Source organism: Periplaneta americana, chromosome 14 (genome assembly GCF_040183065.1).
Source record: "Periplaneta americana isolate PAMFEO1 chromosome 14, P.americana_PAMFEO1_priV1, whole genome shotgun sequence".
Lineage (NCBI taxonomy): Eukaryota > Metazoa > Arthropoda > Insecta > Blattodea > Blattidae > Periplaneta > Periplaneta americana.
Window position 1 is genome coordinate 108,001,563 of NC_091130.1, and position 18,516 is coordinate 108,020,078.

The 18,516-nt window shown below is 35.8% G+C and overlaps 2 protein-coding genes across 6 annotated transcripts in view; one reads left to right on the forward strand and one right to left on the reverse strand.

Annotated features, from left to right (window-relative positions):
* Zmynd8 (Zinc finger MYND-type containing 8) overlaps window positions 1-9,644 on the reverse strand; it is a 160,546-nt gene extending 150,902 nt beyond the window's left edge. For 2 of the 4 annotated variants that reach the window (XM_069845882.1, XM_069845879.1), the window contains exon 1: window positions 9,487-9,644. The gene's annotated coding sequence lies outside the window, so the exon portion shown is untranslated. Of the gene's footprint in view, window positions 1-3,695; window positions 3,777-8,963; window positions 9,231-9,486 lie in introns of those variants that run through there. The other 2 variants (XM_069845880.1, XM_069845881.1) reach the window with 2 other exon arrangements.
* Window positions 9,645-9,672: 28 nt separating this feature from the next.
* Window positions 9,673-18,516, forward strand: part of LOC138713634 (myotubularin-related protein 9) — an 89,131-nt gene continuing 80,287 nt past the window's right edge. Inside the window, exon 1 of one of the 2 annotated variants that reach the window (XM_069845884.1) lies at window positions 9,673-9,823. Coding sequence is in view for 1 of the 2 variants with exons in the window: in XM_069845883.1 (XP_069701984.1) it covers window positions 9,917-9,954 (38 nt within the window). In the remaining variant the exon portion in view is untranslated. Of the gene's footprint in view, window positions 9,824-9,901; window positions 9,955-18,516 lie in introns of those variants that run through there. The other variant, XM_069845883.1, reaches the window with a different exon arrangement.

The window sequence follows — 18,516 nt, forward strand, 5'->3', positions numbered from 1 at the left end:
CCACCTCTCCTAGTCCCAAGGTGGAAATTTTACACAAAAATCTCTGACCCTGCTGAGAATCGAACCCAGGCCGGCTAGTCTGGTAGAGGCGCTACCACAGAGCTAACTCAACAGATCAAACAATTAACAGTGTCTATGAGATTTATACAACCTCAATTTTCATTTAAGGAATTATAACAATAATTCAGTAATTTTTAGTAATAATTTAATGAATGTTAGTTATTCAGTGTGAGTTTTGATTCAGAAAATAGTGTAAATAATGAATTAAAATGATACTCAACTTCGTTTTGCATACTCTTATGTAGTAAACACCAATATCTTTAGCAACTACGATTTGACAGCCAGAATCACTAAAAAATCTAAAAAAAAATTTTTCATATTCTGCTTTTTGGTTAAGGCATCTCCTCATGTTTAATTACTTTCTTCCAAGAATAAGATACAAACCACTCCAGATTTTCCTTCGTGAATCTAACTAAACAGCAGTAATCTTCTTTTCGAGTCTTGACTGATTTTCTGTACACTTTATACCTTTTTACTCTTATAAAAGTAGTCTTTATTAATGAGATATTGCAGTTAATTTAAAACATAAAGTAAGTGTGGAGAATGTTACACAATGCAGAGCTGCACGCATTGCATCCTTCACCTGACATAATTAGGAACATAAAATCCAGACGTTTGAGATGGACAGGGCATGTAGCACATATGGGAGAATCCAGAAATGCATATTGAGTGTTAGTTGGGAGGCCAGAGGGGAAAAGACCTTTGGGGAGGCCGAGACGTAGATGGGAGGATAATATTAAAATGGATTTGAGGGAGGTGGGATATGATGGTAGAGACTGGATTAATCTTGCTCAGGATAGGGACCAATGACAGGCTTATGTGAGGGCGGCAATGAATCTCCGGGTTCCTTAAAAGCCAGTAAGTAAGTACGTAATTTAAAACATAAGCATTTCAGTAAGATATTTGAAAATTTCATAGTTCACTTACTGGCACAAACAAGTAAATACATACTTTTATTCATATATTCTTAAGTACTGATTAAACTCAATAACTACTAACTATACCAATACTTCCTTGAAGTTGCATTACTTACTTCAGTACCTTACATACTAAAATGTTTTATCACTAGAGTGCAAGTATTTGCTTAAAAACCAGCAGTAACAACATTTACTATTTTTTTATTCACTCCACCTATTATTTCCTCACCAAAATTAAGAAGCTGCTGAAATTTTATGTCTTCTTGTTATGGAAATCTATCACATCTGTTTAAAATGTGACGCATCACTCACTGCAGTTCCAGTTGAGAAATGAAGGTGATGGATGTTTTTGTCAGATCCTATTTTTTAGTTCTTCTGGAGTATGTGGATTATTATTATTATCATTATTACAGTTATTTTTTTACTAGTGGCGAGTACTCGACTGTTCGTCATTATTATCATTACTATTATTATTATTATTATTATTATTAATGCTTTGTCTTTTAGAATTCTCCAGAGTTGAAGTCACATGAAGTTAGGTCGAGGGATCAATGTAGCCACACATTGCTACTGATAATTCTGTCCTTGAATACTCTGTGGCAGAGATGTCAATCGCAAGCATATTGCACACTCTGCCAAGGAGACTACAGACCTTCTACTTACAGAATCGCATGCAGGCATATGCTTAAAAGAGATTCTACATTAATGTTACACCTTATTTAAAAGCTAGAAATGATGTCTGCACTTGACATGACTACTGCACGAAGTTCGTTTATGAAATAGTTGACTGTATGCACTGTCACAGTACTCTATTGCAAAAGGGAAAAGACACTCCTTCTCTGTTAACCAAAAAAAGGGACGCAAAATATTTGTCACATACCTCTCAGCACTGATGGTTTGTTAAAAAATGGGTTCTATTAACCTCTCTCCACTGAAAGCAGACCAAACTCTTATTTTCATTTGATGGAGGAACTCTTCATGCATGTTTTAGATTTTCACATGCTTATGAAGATGAAACTAAGCCTCATACGAAAACAGAAAGACTAATTTCGTCATCAGTAATCCTATTTAAAATCCACTGACAAATTTCATGTCTAATTTCAGAATGACTGGGTCGTAGTTATTGCACCACTATAATTTTTAAGGTTCTTTATAGCAAACTTTAAGACATACCTGTTTTCTTCAAAAGGTGAGGAAGTAATTTTTTATGAGAATTATCCAAGCAGTATGCAATGTCATCAAAATTTTCTTTGGTGAGCACAGTCTTCTGCATCTTTTATCTGTAAAACTTCCTGTTTAGCGAAATTTATTCATAAAGCTATGGATAATTTCACAATTTTGAATGTTATCACCTGGGAATCCTTCCTGAAATCCTCATCAAATTGCATGGACCAAATTTATTAATATATAATTATCATACTGGTACATGAACACTCACTGTGAAATGCTATAGCTGTGTGCCATTTTATGCAAAACTTTAATAATTATCACATGAGTGTAAATTACTTCCATAAAAATATCAACATGACTCACGAGAGCTGACTTTATAGTCAGCATTAGTGATAACAAGCTCCTTGCATAAGCAGATCCTATGAGCACTTGATGAGAAGAGCCAGAATGCTGTGTTACAGTTTCTCTATTTATCTACTCACTGAGTACATGACTTGTGGGATAATGCTTCAAAATATTGTGATTTAAACGAGCCAACTTTCTCACTTAAATTTGTGATACAAATATCAAGATGCAACAGCTATCATTAAAAAATTGTTCACTCTGAGCTTCTCTTTCTGCTATATGTATTCCTTGCAAATAGAAGTGGTATAGTCCATATTCGATAATAATCGATAAGTTATAGTACCACTTTTATAAAGTGGTAATGGATTATTTTTCGCATGTGACTGTAGGATCAATTTGTAAGGTGATACAACTAGAACGACTTTGTGATGTGGGGTGAGTTGTCGAGTGGCAAAACAATGTAACATGGGTGAAGAATTTTCCATGACAGCACTTGATTGTACAGTACATTATGTTTCAAATCAAACACTCAAAGTTTTCATTTTAAGAGTGATTCTAAAATATTTTACATAATTCCACAATAAGGACATTTTCTACAAAAAATAAAAAGTCTTATTTAAACTTAAAGAGTTTGTTCATTATTATTTTACAAAAGCACTGAATAAAATAATCAAGAACTTCTCATTCAAATTAATATTACTCGTATTTTATAACAGCGAGTTTGCAAAATAGAATGAATCATAGTGCATATTAGAGCAAAATTAATCAAGAAATGTAAATACTATTAATGATGAAGGATCAAGTATTTCGAAGAATTAAAAAAATCACAGTTTGTTACAGGTAAAATTAAATACCCTTCAAAACATGAAGGTCGATTAATCATGAACACAACATTTGTTAGGATTCTTTTGGGACATAATAATGAGAATCTTATCTATATATCACTCTTACTTTTTTCTACAGAATCTTATCCACACATTCGACATTACTAATTTATGAGAAATTAACATTTGTGTTACCATATTATTTGATATTTACTGTAAGTATGATTGTAAAATAATTGGAAACAAATAAACTACACAAAAACTTCTTAAACTGCGCACCTACACTAGGCTTGCACAATATTAGGTGTGTAGGTCTCTGAGGCTTGAACCCAGAATACATCAGCTAAGAATGTGCAAATCAATATCTTAGCTATCATACCATTTACAACTCCAACAGAGCATCACACAGTATCGCGGCATGCACGGCTTGTCCATAATACCAGGAAAAGTAGTGTAGCTGCTAAAATAAAAAAATAAATAAACCATATTACATAACATTTAGAAAAATTCAAAGAGACGAAATGATATGTGGAAGCCCCTAAAGTTTGCAGAAATGAAACAGGGTAGCTCTACATTTAGTTTGGCTTATGTGAGTTTGTATTAGAACTGTGAAGTTACAAAATGCCACAGTTTACATGAACTGTTAATTGCAATCCTACATCATCAGAAAACAAGTTAAGCCACATCATTGTATGTACCATTAATATTACTGAATGTCCTTTAGTTAGGCCTACAAAGGAAGCGATCCAGGAAAATATAAAGAACATAGCCATTTTTATATTAAAAATCTAACAAGACAGATTAAAACTAGAAGTTTTATATGGTGAAGAATCAGTAGAATGGAGAAAAATAAAGTTCTCTCCAGCACTGGGACTCAAACCTAGGTTTCCAGCTTTACATGCTGGTGCTTTATCCATTAATCAATTCTACCGATTCTTCACTATATGGAAACACAGAATTACTGCACTGAAACTCCATATGTACTTCGGTATAACATAGTAATATGACAATGCGTAAGTAATCACTTTATGATTTAAGACAGTGCCAGGTTCCATCGGACCCTGGCCACTTAGTCACTCATAATGAGTACACCTCTGTACTTGCAGTTGGACATTGTGTCTACTGTCACACACTGTGACATGGTACATGAGGGTAGGCCAACAAAGGGGAACACAGTAGGTAGAACTTAAAAATGAGAGGGATTCAATCTGGCATCAGAAATTGAATCTGGTGTGCCTTGGTGAATAAAGTGCCAGCACGTGAAGCTGGAAACTCAGGTTCGAATCCTGGTGCTGGAGAGAATTTTTCTTCATTCTACCGATTCTTCACCATATGGAAACGCAAAATTACTGCACTGAAACTCCATAGGTACTTCGGTACGTCATAGTAATATGGAAGTTTTATAGTTTATCATAAATCTAAAATAAATACAGTAAACAGAATATAAAACCCACAATCATTCTCTAAAACGTTTTAATTGTTGTGTATACAGCTAACATAATGGTATAAAATTAGAAGTTTTGAAATTATGTAAGACCTGTGTAGTTTCGGAACAATAACTTGTTTCTAAACTTTGTGCTTATCTTTTCGACTTTTAATGTTGCTTTTTCTTCATTCCAATTTGTTATTTTTTTCTGAACTCACATATTTATTCAAGCTAGAAGTTTCGTCAAATCATATTCATCAGGTCAAGTCCATCTACATTTTAACCAAAATAATGAACTGTCTCGTTAAATCTTTCTCTTTCTAGAAGAGATCTCAACAATATACACTCTATAGTTACTCGTATCTAGTGAATGAATTCAGCAGGCACTGATATATTCAACAGCAATTTCATAAAATTATAATAATCAATAGTGAAAATCCTGAAATATTCAGGGACAAATTATTAAATCCAGAGACAACTTTTGTCTAGGGACAAACAGCAAAATTTGGGGACTGTCCCCAGGAAATGGGAACATCTGGTAACCTTAACATAGGCTACATGTAGTGTGTTAATTTGTGTCATTTCAATGTTATACAATTTAGAGAAATCAATTATTAAACGCTTATTTCTCTTGATTATTTCCATACAATTACACCAACATTTAGAAGTGATAATGTCCACGATTTTGTCTCATTATACACCAATCATTTTGAAATTTGTCACTTCTTTCCGATATTAATTAATATACTAATTCACATCACCTCTGTTACCAACAGACAACAGAAGAATGGCAAAATGACTGGAAAAAATCTGTTTTCATTGTATTGTCATATATATATATATGCTCCTCCTGTGGACCTCTGCAGAAAGAACTAAGGAAGAGACTAGTGAAGTGTTTTGTGTGGAGTGTAGCATTGTATGGGGCAGAAACATGGACAGTGCGACGAAGTGAAGAGAAACGACTAGAACCATTTAAAATGTGGGTATGGAGAAAGATGGAACGTGTGAAATGGACAGACAGAATAAGAAACGAAGCTTTGTTGGAAAGAGTTTGTGAAGAAAGAATGATGCTGAAACTGATCACAAAGAGGAAAAAGAATTGACTGGATCACTGGTTGAGAAAAAACTGCCTTCTGAAGGATGCACTGGAAGGAATGGCGAATGGGAGAAGAGTTCGGGACAGAAGAAGATATCAGATGATAGACGACATTAAGATATATGGATCATAAGAGGAGACAAAGAGGAAGGCAGAAAATAGGAAAGACTGGAGAATGCTGGGTTTGCAGTGAAAGACCTGCCCTTGGGCAGAACACAATGAATGAATGAATGAATGAATGAATGTATGTATGTATGTATGATTATAGAGATTGAATTAATCTGACTCAGGATAGGGACCGATGGGAGGCTTATGTGAAGGTGGCAGTGAACCTCCGGGTTCCTTAAAAGCCATAAGTATATATACAAACTGTAGCAGGGAATGTGCTAACAGAGTGATAGTCTAATATCGCATACAAACAAAATATATTGAAGATCATTCAGAAGAGAATGGAAAATTATATTGAACAATGACTGTCCTTAGAACAAGCAGGATTTAGAAGGAACAGAGAGACGTGTGACCACACAACCAACTTAAGATAGATCATAGAATTAACTATAGAATTTCAGAAGAATCTTTAAGAAGCTTTTTCCATGTCTTATTGATTACACCAAAGTATTTGAGTAGAACACAGAAAAATGCTAGAAACAATGAGACATTTAGGCATACCAGAACATCTAATATCTCTAATCAAAAAGCTATATATGAGCCAGATAGCCAAAGTAAAAGTTGATCAAGGAAAAACAGACTGGGTCAATATCAATAAAAGTGTGAGACAAGCCTGTTCAATGCAAATAGTGAATATGGACAAAGATCTCATGTTATGAATTACAGAAGGATGCAGAAGACAGGGTAGGAGGAGAATGAGATAGTCAGACGAGATTAAAAACATTATGAAGATAATCAGGCTATCAGAAAACAGAGAAACAAGTGGAGATCTACAGTGAAGCAGACAGCAGAGAAAAGACGACGAAGTAAAGAAGCGAACTGATGTGTATATCCAACATGATCACCGGAAGTCGTTCATGATTATTACTACTACTACTACTACTACTACTACTACCACCACCACCACCACCACCACCACCATTCACAGACAACAGAAATGAAAGATCTGCCAAAGAAGTGAGAACTGACTTTGAAATCCGGTTTACCTATTAGGGTATAGCAGGCCTACCAGTACGCCAACATCTACCTAACAAAATCTGTTGGTGGATGGGCGGGAAGTGATCGTATGCTGGCATATGGACAATTCTGTGCATGCTGCTCTACGCAGATGGGTCCCACTCCACTCCTTACCACCTAGCTTTCTCGGGTCAAGTGCTTCTCACTATGGTCATTAAGCCAACAGAACATTACTACTTGGGACTGGTCTTCATGGAAACTCTCTGTACTTGGCATATGAAGCTTTTCTCAGTGTATCACATAATGCCAATTACATTTGTTTTGCCCATGTAGAAAGTGAGCTCATTTCATTTTGTTAGAAAACTCCGTTCTCCTCCCAAAAATCACAACACCTTGGAAAAGGCTGGCAGATGTGTAACTACCAAAGTTTCTTTCAGATAAACTATTAAGTAGACCAGTATTTCAATAAGAAAATGGTTCAACAAGTAGTAGCCCTAGCTCTATAAAACAATTTAATCTCAAAGAACTGTAAGCCTATTTCACATTTTATTCATAAAAGTGCTACAATTCAGGTTTAAATGTAGTTAAAGGTATCTCGATATTTCAGTTATTTAATCTGATAACTTAAAAACGGACTATTAATAAAAAAATTCAAAGTTTAATCAATATTCGTGCATGCCAACTCAAAAGCTTTTCACATCCTTCATCATCATCTGCCTGTCAAGTAATACAACTAATGGCCTGTTACAGTTTCCAACCATCTTCAGAATGGTCGATACACAGAACCTTTCCTCCGGGGACATACTATAGATGTTTTGATATCCCAGAACTTTGCATTCTATTGACGTGTTGTCTATATAGTCACGATGACATTCAGCTAAGGGACGCTTATTTTTTGTTCATTAACTATTGCTCCATTTGTAAACTAAAAAGTTGTATCCAGCTGCTCTCAAAAATTTCATTTTTGCAGATGTTATGCGTCTTTCATTTTGGATTTGTATGGTGCATGCTTCACTAACATAACAGAGAAAGGATCTTGCCAAAACTTTACAAGCCTTCAATCTTGTGTGTTTTACATCCTTTGTTGTTTTGAGAACTGGGTTGATAATATTATTCTGAGGGATCTGTTATAATTTTGAATGTTGAGTATTAAATCGCATTCTTCAAGATATGTTAAAGTATAACATAAATATTTAAATGAGTTTGAATATTAAATTGTTATTACAAATTTTGCTTGAGATGGGTAATTTTCCTTGAAAGGCCATAATTTTTGCTTTTCAGCTTTCCATGTTAATAATATTATGATGATCACATCCTCAGTTGAGACATAAGAGCAATGCACTTTATGGGTTTAGAAGTTGACTGTTTTAGTCTAGTAGGCCTATTTACCACATCTGTATCCCTTTGTAATAGGCTATATGATGAGATTATGAGCATTGTCTTTTGACAGTTTTAATTACAATAATTTGTTGCACGCACGTACTATTTAAGCAATTAATATTGATGATAAGATAAAGAAGATACCAAGACTTTTTAAGATAAATGTCCTACAGACACATTGCACTTGGTTGCATTCAGAAAATGTTGACCATTCTGGAATTTAAAAGTCATGAATTGAAAGGAGATAAAATTCTTGCAATTTATCATAAACATCTTCCTTTGTGAAAAGCTTTAAATAGGTTTAATGTGAAAATAATTTTCAATAATTAACCAATCCTATATCATACAATTTCAATAAAATCCTTTGCAAATCCACAATCCTTTTAATTTCAATTAGGCCTACTCATGTATGGATCTTACTGCTAGGACATACACAATTTAAGTATAACCTGCATAACTAGTGTTTATGTTTAAATCACTGAATGCTTAGGGTACTTCAACATGTCTTACAGTACACAGTACAAAACGTAAGTATTGCCATGCAATAAAAAAAAAATTGGATATGCTGATAATGTTTTTGTACAAGGGAAGAAAAACATTTTAAATGTTCTAATTATTACCTGTTTTATCTACGCAGAACATTATATTATCATTCGATAGTCCATAAAATATGTACAAACTGTCGGCTTGTCAATATAATTTAATGACGAAGTGCATACTTATGCATACAAAAGCTTGCAATAGGCTAATATCTAGTGCAGGCCCTAACTACTAGGACACATCTGAGCCAGATCACACACGGAAAATCGTAATCTTGCATAATTTACAGTAGTTAATATTACATGATAAAACAGGTAATGCAAAAAAACTTCAACAGAATATTCATATGCGTGTAATTCTGTTCACAGCTGTAAAATAAGAGTCTTGGGTGAAATGCTACAGTAGAGGTTTTCTCTTCATTCAGCAGGTACCTCTTATTCTTTCACCATACAGAGATTACATTCTCTTCGTATTTCCCACGATTTCGTATAGGATTGCAAATACAAATATTCACAAACACGAACTATTGTAACACTGCAATAGAGTTGTATCTTCAACAATTGTTAAGTTTCGCAAATAATGCATGATATACACTATACTTACAGAACAAAGGTAGTTGAGTTATTGCTGTTTATCCAACTTTGCATTGCACGGCACGATGTTATTTCTCTTCTCTCTGACCCTCTTTCTCTCAACTAGCAGCAAGCAGCAAGCTCTCAAACGGAGACAGGCAGACGGACATGCTCCCAGGTCCCTCTTCTCCCCTCCCTTCCCGCTTCAGGGTTGACGCTCTCAATTCTAAGAGCGCCTCTTCCGGACAAAAGAATAATTTAAAATGAAGAGCTTGAAGAATGAAGTGTAGGATGTCAATGTAGGGTTGCGAAAACCAGGGAGTGCAATATAAAAGAAGATTGTCACCTCACGGGAAGCGTCAAGCAAAGTAAATAAAAATAATATTTAAATATAAATTTGTTGTGACATTTTATAGAAGTTACTTTTGGAATCTATATAATGCACAGATATTTTTAAGGACATGGTATTTATAAGTAACTGCGGTAATCTTAGCCAAAGGTACCTAGCCAAACCAGCTACTATACTAATAATTTTTCGAATGTTACTGTATCAGCATATTAAAGAAATCATAACCTAAAATGTCATTGCCTGAATGAAACTACATTGGGTATGCCTACACACAAATAGATGTAAATTCTGTAACCTGAGTATTGTAGGCTTATCTAGTAGTATTTGGTTAAGAAAATGATAAATTTTTACATTAAGACTTACTACAGAAAATATTCTCTACATTGTTTCTGTTATTTCCAGTCGAACCTTGTCACTGAAGTATAAAGAGGTAAAATATCAGAAATTACTTATAGGCCCACAGCTATTAAGTGGTTATTTTTGTCAATTTTGGTATGGGCTTACAGTATGCCTTTCTACTGTCATCTACTTGGAATATGTACTGTATGTACCCATACATCATAGTAAAATATTTAAATAGTAAATGTAAATATGTATAATTAACATACGATATGAGCGTAGGTTGGCAAGTTTCGATCAGTGAGTGGTTTTACCAGTTTTAATCGTCACTGATTAAAATTAATTCTGACCACTAAAATGACCAAAATAGTCATATGATAAAACTGAGGTACTGCAATTCTCCAGAAAACCTACACTAAAGGATACACGTTTGTTTTTTGCTTCACTGGCTTCTGTGAGATATATATTATAATGCATTGTTGTAGCACTCCTTCCCCAACTTGTTACCAATATAACATCGAGGGTTCAGGACGCAGTACTAGGGAAACGGACCATTTCCCTCTAGTAATTATCCATCCTGGTTCTCTCGAGTGTTATATTCGTAACAAGGTGGGGGGACTGCTATGACAGTGCATTAGAATAAGGTAGGCCCTTGGGGGAGGGGGAGCTACAACATTACGTTAGAATAAGATAGGCCCTCGGTATCAAACAATTTTTATGTAGAAAGCATTTGTGACTGCTAACTAAAACCCTGTGTTTATCACTAGGCTTATATACATTTCACAGAAACGAGCTTTTTTCGAGAATTACCATGTATAGCCTATGTTTAGATTTAGGCTACTTAAAACAACACTTGGAAACCATGGTGTAATAAATAACCAGTCATGAAACTGAGATTTTATTCCTCAAGAATATGACTACAGAATCAAAATTTCAATCAACAAACTCATTACTACTGACAACCATTGAACAATACAATATTGATGCCAATACCATAATCATCCCCTGCTCTAGTTAATGTCGCTGTTTCAGAAACATCTTAGACATCAGTTAAGTAGTCAGAAAAGTAGTGTTTTTTTTTCTTTTATGCAAATCTAGCTATCAGGTAGTAGCTCCCTGTAAATCAGGTTTGAATAATTTCAAGGGAAAATTGTTGCTGGTTCCTGGGGTAGCTCAGTCAGTAGAGCATTCATATGCTAAGTGAAGGGTCCCGTTATCGTTACCTGGCCCCAGAACAATTTTTCCTTGAAATTATTCAAACTTGCTTTACATGGAGCTACTACTTGAAAGCCACATTTGCATAATATATTCATTACTGGAGATACATTAACAGAAAGCCACAATTTAAGTCACACAGAATTTGTGTGCACTCAAAATTGGGTTCTGGTGTCTTGTCAGCCCATTTGAGTTGTGTGGATATAAAGGAAAAATTGTGATGGTGTCGTGTAGAGTTCCTGGGATAGCTCAATCGGTAGAGCATTCGTGCGCTAAGCGAAGGGTCCCGGGATCAATACCCGGTCCTGGGATCGATACCCGGCCCCGGAACAATTTTTTTTTTTTTTTTAATTATTCAAACCTACTTTACAGGGAGCTACTACCTGAAAGCCAGATTTGCATAATATAATTCGTTACTGGAGGTACGTTAAAAGGGAGGCACAATTTAAGTCACACAGAATTTGTGTGCACTCAAAGTTGGGTTCTGGCATCTTGTCAGCCCATTTGAGATGTGTGGATATAAAGGAAAAATTGTGACGGTTCGTGTAGAGTTCCTGGGGTAGCTCAGTCGGTAGAGCATTCATGCGCTAAGCGAAGGGTCCTGGGATCGATACCCGGTCCTGGAACAACTTTTTTTCTTTTCCTTTTCATTGACGGGAGGAACATCACCTGACTGTATAGCTGATCTGTTGCTGGTTCTAACTCTTGAAGTTCAACTTCAGGCAATTCTCGGGTTAGACAGTCACCTCTGGGAGCGAGCTGCCAAATGGAGACAATAGTCTCGTCCATTTGTCAATTTGATATCCGTGTAGTCTGAGTTTGCTTCTATAAAAGTTCTACCTCTTCTACCACCGAATCATACTTGCCAGTGTGAACATTTTTCTTCATTCAAACAGGCTCAGGTTTGGTCAAACGTGTGAGCACAGAGACATCGCTGCATGATCTCTGTGGATGAGAAAAAAATTCTGTCATGTGGTGTCACATTTGTTCAAGTACTGATGCGCCAAAACTTCTGATGACGCAGAAAATATGCGAAACACTATTGCAGATCGACTGACATCATCTGGCCGACGTTTCACCCAACTGCTAAGTCCCAAATCGTCATTATTAGCTTGTTGAATTTCTCTCTGGTGTCTCTAATGTTGTCACCTATTCTCGATTAGTGGTCGGTATTACATAGTTTTCACGGTTTACACCATCCTTAATGATGATTTCATCATACGTGGCAACACACTATCTGACTCAGTCATAAGAATCATACTCCAGTTCCACGTAGCTTGGCACTCCCATGCCCCAGCTGGTAGGTGATAACTTGATAAGTAACTTACTGCACTAGCATCCGATTTTCTAGGTCAAAGCCACAGAAGTTTTGGTAGTACATTAATGAACGAATAGAATACAAGATCAGCACTTCCTCCATTGTTCAATCTTCATATTATTTGCTCTAAGAGCTAACTGGACTGTTTTCCAAATAACTCCGTTGTATCTTTCGATCTAACTGTTCCCTTGAGGGAACTTGTAGCTATGCTTTGTGACATCAAGAACAATTTTAGCTACTGAGCATTTCCAGTGTTATGGGTAGGACAAGGTCAATATTATTTTAATTATTTCCATTGTGAAACCGTGAGTTTATTCTTGCAAGCTTGTAATTAATAGCAATTACAAGAATCATTTAATATGGATCAATTTACTTTTATTACAAAATTATACAATTTCTTATTTTGTAGGCCAGATTGAAGTAATGTTTGGGACAAGGATTTGACATGGGACAAAATATTTTCTATTTCTCAGTCAAAATTCTGCTCTTATAGAACTCACACATTAGTCGTACTGTTTACAAATAAAGTCTTTTTGTTAACAAATTTGAACACTTTCAGAAAAAAAGTATCTGGTACTTCAATGAACCTTTTGAAAACTTGCGTGTGGTTATGAGTGGGACATTACAGGTGGGACAATGTATCACTTGTTTGATATTCATGAATTAAGTTGATTTCTTCTTACAATTGATTACCGGTAATAGAACTGCGAATACATTTTAACAAACATAGTTATGCCTATAACTTAAACATTTTTAAAAATGTGGAAGTAAGTTAAGTATTTTATACAGTACTATAACTTACAAGCTTGGATCACTAGGAAATGAAAAAAATACTTACACTTACTTTACACAGTATAATGCTTAAGTAACTCATGATTAACTAAAACACTTCTATTTTCTCAATTCAGGACTTATTGAAATAAGAAATGTCTCCTGCTGTTTATTAATCGTGGTAGGCCTACACACAACTTTCTCTTTACTACTGTTTGATCTTCTGTAGAATCTTCTCTCAGTTTTGACCAGATCCAATATCTTCCACTTTTCTCCATATAAAGTGTCACTTGATTATTTTCATTATCCAAATCTTTGGTTTTTGTCATGCACGACTGAGTCACAATTGGGACTTTTTTTCCCATCACTCAAAGAACTACCTCTGTGAATTGTTCTTGTCTTGAAGATTCACATATTGTGGCAGAATTACAATTGCTTGAAAATCTGATTTTGTTGTTGCACCCACCATAAGCAATCCTTTTCCAGTACAAGCAAAATGGTAAGAAGACTGCAACTTAGGAATAGGACATTCTTTTTTCTAGAATTTCTGTATTTTCTGCAACATGCTCTTTAGGTACCTACATATAACACATCAGTAGATTTCAAACATTTTTCAGTGCAGTCGGCAAGATCCTTTGCTGTCTGTCCAGTGAAGCTTTTGGATTTTGCTCTGTTCCAGACAGCTCTCTTCACTGTATCACCCATGCCATTGACTGCGATGTAGCAAAAAACCTCCACTCAACTGACGAATGCCTACCTAATTTGCAGAATCTCTTCCAGAAATGTTATATTTGTGAAAGTGTACCAATTTGTTAAAGTAGCCATGTTCAATTAGTAGGCTAGCGGTGTCAAAGAGGACTGAAGCTTTGTAGTTTCAATAATTTTAATTATGTCGCGCTGTCCATTGTCGTCAAGTCTTTTGAAGACCGCTCCAATATTCCACACGGAGTGTATGGACGGAAGCTTTGTAGTTTCAATAATTTTAATTATGTCGCGCTGTCCATTGTCGTCAAGTCTTTTGAAGGCCGCTCCAATACTTCACGCGGAGTGTATATATAAACCAGAGTTGCAAATTTTAGCAGTGTGTCTTGTTCCATGATATATTAATATATAGCAGCAACAAACAAGACGTGAAAACGTCGCATTTTCATTTTATTATCGGTGCATGCAATAAAGACCTACAAATCTTAAAAGGAATGCCGCTGCCTAATAATTAAACGAGGCTACTATAACTGTACAGTAGGGTCTGCAGCACTGGCAGGCAAACTGTGTGTTGCAACACAAAGCAAATTCTGTGATTGCCGTGAAGTCAGGTTACTCCCCTAGCAAAAAACAAAACCAACTTTAGATATCTTATTTACAAATGGCTTTTAAGGAACCCGCAGGTTCATTGCCACCCTCACATAAGCCTTATCCTGTGCAAGATTAATCCAGTCTCCATCATCATATCCCACCGCCCTCAAATCCATTTTGATATTATCTTCCCATCTACGTCTCTGCCTCCCCAAAGGTCTTTTTCCCTCCGGCTTCCCAACTAACACTCTATATGCATTTCTGGATTCGCCCATGCATGCTATATGCCCTGCCAATCTCAAGCATCTGGATTTAAGTCTAATTAAGTTATGTCAGGTGAAGAATACAGTGCATGCAGTTTTGCATCGTATAACTTTCTCCAATCTCCTGTAACTTCATATCTTTTAGCCCCATATATTTTCCTAAAACCTTGGTTCTCAAACACCCTTAATCTCTGTTCCTCTCTCAAAGTGAGAGTCCAAGTTTCACAACCATACAGAACAACTGGTAATATAACTGTTTTATAAATTCTAACTTTCAGATTTTTTGACTGCAGACTAAATGACAAAAGCTTCTCAACCGTATAATAATAGATATTTCCCATGGTGTGTGGATAAGCTTCAGGGCTTCTACCGCGTTGTCTTGGTGTTATTGGCTGATGTTTCGACCGCTGTGTTGTGGTCATCTTCAGAGCAGTTGTTGGATAAGGAAATAGTCTGCCAGCTCGTATATATATATATATATATATATATATATATTATAGTAGTCTTGATGGGGGGAGTACTTGCTGTGATAGGTCGTAGGTTCCCCTTCTAGCATCTGATTGGTCCTACGTTGTCCAATCCGGTTGAGGTCTGTATGAAGGGGAGTAGTCATATTAAATGGACAACGTAGGACCAATCAGATGCCAGATGGAGAACCTACGACCTATCACAGCAAGTACTCCCCCCATCGAGACTACTATATATATACGAGCTGGCAGACTATTTCCTTATCCAACAACCGCTCTGAAGATGACCACAACACAGCAATCGAAACGTCAGCCAATAACACCAAGACAACGTGGTAGAAGCCCTGAAGCTTATCCACACACCATGTACACCAGCCGCAGAAGCCTACGCGAACAGATATTTCCCATATTTATTCTGTGTTTAATTTTCTCTTGAGTGTCATTTATATTTGTTACTGTTGCTCCAAGATATTTGAATTTTTCCACCTCTTCGAAGGATAAACCTCCAATTTTTATATTTCCATTTCGTACAATATTCTGGTCAAGACACATAATTATATACTTCGTCTTTTCAGGGTTTACTTCCAAACCTATCGCACTTACTTGCTTCAAATGAAATTTCCGTGTTTTCCCTAATCGTTTGTGGATTAGTGGTAGTTTTTGTTCTCCCCATCTTATCATTTTGTTGTCATCCAGGCTGCATCAATTGCACCTTACATTTTTCCCACCTCTAACCTACAGCCATCAGAAAATATTCTTAGCTGCTTAATTTGAGAAACTTCATTTTCAGTGTTTTTGTAATTTCTGTTAGAAAGTCCAAAACAGCATGCTTGCCATGCTTATCACTAACAATGACGATAGATTTTGTGCCATCCTGCAACAATGCCACAGCTGTATACAGTTACCGGTATTTGTTGATGTGACCAGTGGGCACTCTGAATCTCATCTTGTGCCATTACAGAGTAATTTTCTGCAAAATCAACTTTCAGAATATCAGAAGCTGGTGAAATAAGTGATTTTTAAGCTTGGAAGTGTTCTGACTGTATATGCTTCAAAAAGCAGTGATAGGTGAATACTGGCAACTGGTTACATATTTCCTGTGGCCTTCTTCAGTAACTATCGAAACACGCATTTCTCTTTTTTCCACTGTTCTGGAAGATATTTTTACCCATGTCTACATAACTAATAAGAATGTAATTTAGAGTCATTAGTTTGCAGTTTACATAGATCACAGTTTGTATCATGCATTTTTCATTTTACATAAATATTACAAACTAATTTAGAAATAAGTGCTTTGGGCGTGTTAAATTCTGGAATAATATCAGCCAAACATTTTACTAAAGACTTCATATTCTCATGGTACTTACATATGCAGACATTATGTAGCATCTTTGACTCTAGCAATACAGTAGAATCCTTCTTAACTGGTACCAATGGGACTAGGCAAGTTCTAGATACGGTACGAGATTTTGTCGTATAATTAAATAAGTATTAAAAAAATTACTTGTTTGTATTTTATGATGCCAACTTGTTGAAACTGCAGTCATATGAAGCTTATTTCTCAGTCACTTGATCATAACTAAATAACATAGAAATGTATGAATTTCCTTTATTAAAATATATCACTTAACACAAAAATACACAAATTTTTGGTTTGAATATTCACTGAACATGAAATTTGGCTAACTTCCTAATGTGGCAACCTTGACAGTTCAGGCTGTGACAATCCATCCATGCATTCTTTTGTGCCTGATAATAGACAGAGAGATTCTTTACGTTTTTGAAGCACTTTGGATTTTGGTATTTACCCATCACTGTCAATATCACTTTGTGTGTACCTGCAACATTTCCGCATACCATATTTGATCATTGTTTTGTTAGAAACCCTTAGGCAAGGTGTCCATGACACATGCCAATGTTGTTGTAGGAAGACACCTTCATAATAAATCAGTGTCATCGGCATTATATACTCTCAGACACAATTTTCTGAAATTGATTAATAAACTGATCTGTGCACACTTCGTCGCATTCCTTTGTTCACCGGACATGTCTAGTTTTCGGATTCCATGTCTCTCTTTGAATCTGTTATGCCACCCAACGAAAAGTCCACACTCAGCTTGCAGTTTCATTTTCTGGTGCAATGCCTTGATTTTTTCTTGTAACATCGGCCCAGAAATGCACATTCCCTCAGATCTTTTAATTGCGAACCATTCGTATAGATCATGATCCAGTTCTTCACAGTGGGACTGATGTACAGTTTTCCGATTTTCCGCAACTTCAGCAGATTCATTGTTACTTATGAATCACCGAAGTTGACTTCTTTGTTTCTTTATATCATATAAACTTTTCCACTTTATATGCGTCCATTAATTTGGATCTACTAACTCCTCTGTCTATTTTCTCGAGTAATTCAAGCTTTTGCTTCAGAGTGAGGATGTTCCTCTTGCGCTTATTGGTGGTAGCCATGATGCTATCTATCACACAAATGAAACTTTTACATGCTACAGGAACAGAGAATTTCACACTTTCCTATTTAGACTCATCCAATACCCCCTCGAAACAGGCGAGTTCAAGTGGTAAATTTAAAGATATTGTCTCTGTGCATTGTTTGTAAGTCCCAAGCGGCAATTTACCGACGCTACCTGATCTACTCCAGGAGCATAACAGGGTTGTCTGTCTATATTTTCATGTGTTGTAAAGAGTAAACACAATATGCAGTAAGTGCTATCCACAAAAACCACTCACATCGTCGTCCAACTCTTCCCTTCCACATGAATGACTATTTTTTTTTTTTTGCCCTAGCCAAAAGTGCTGTTGTTTTGGTATTGCCGGTTATTTGGATGCTGGATACGAGGGATTTTACTGTACATTGCTGGGATGGAACTCGAAAAATTTGCTTTTTGAACTTTATCTGGAAGTTTAGAGAAATCAGATTTAAACATTTCATATGCTTCTATTACCGTTATTAGTATTACTCTCGTATGTAAAGTTGTTTTCTCTTTGTATAAGAATTCTTTACCGTCATATAGTCTCTCTTCCCTGGCAG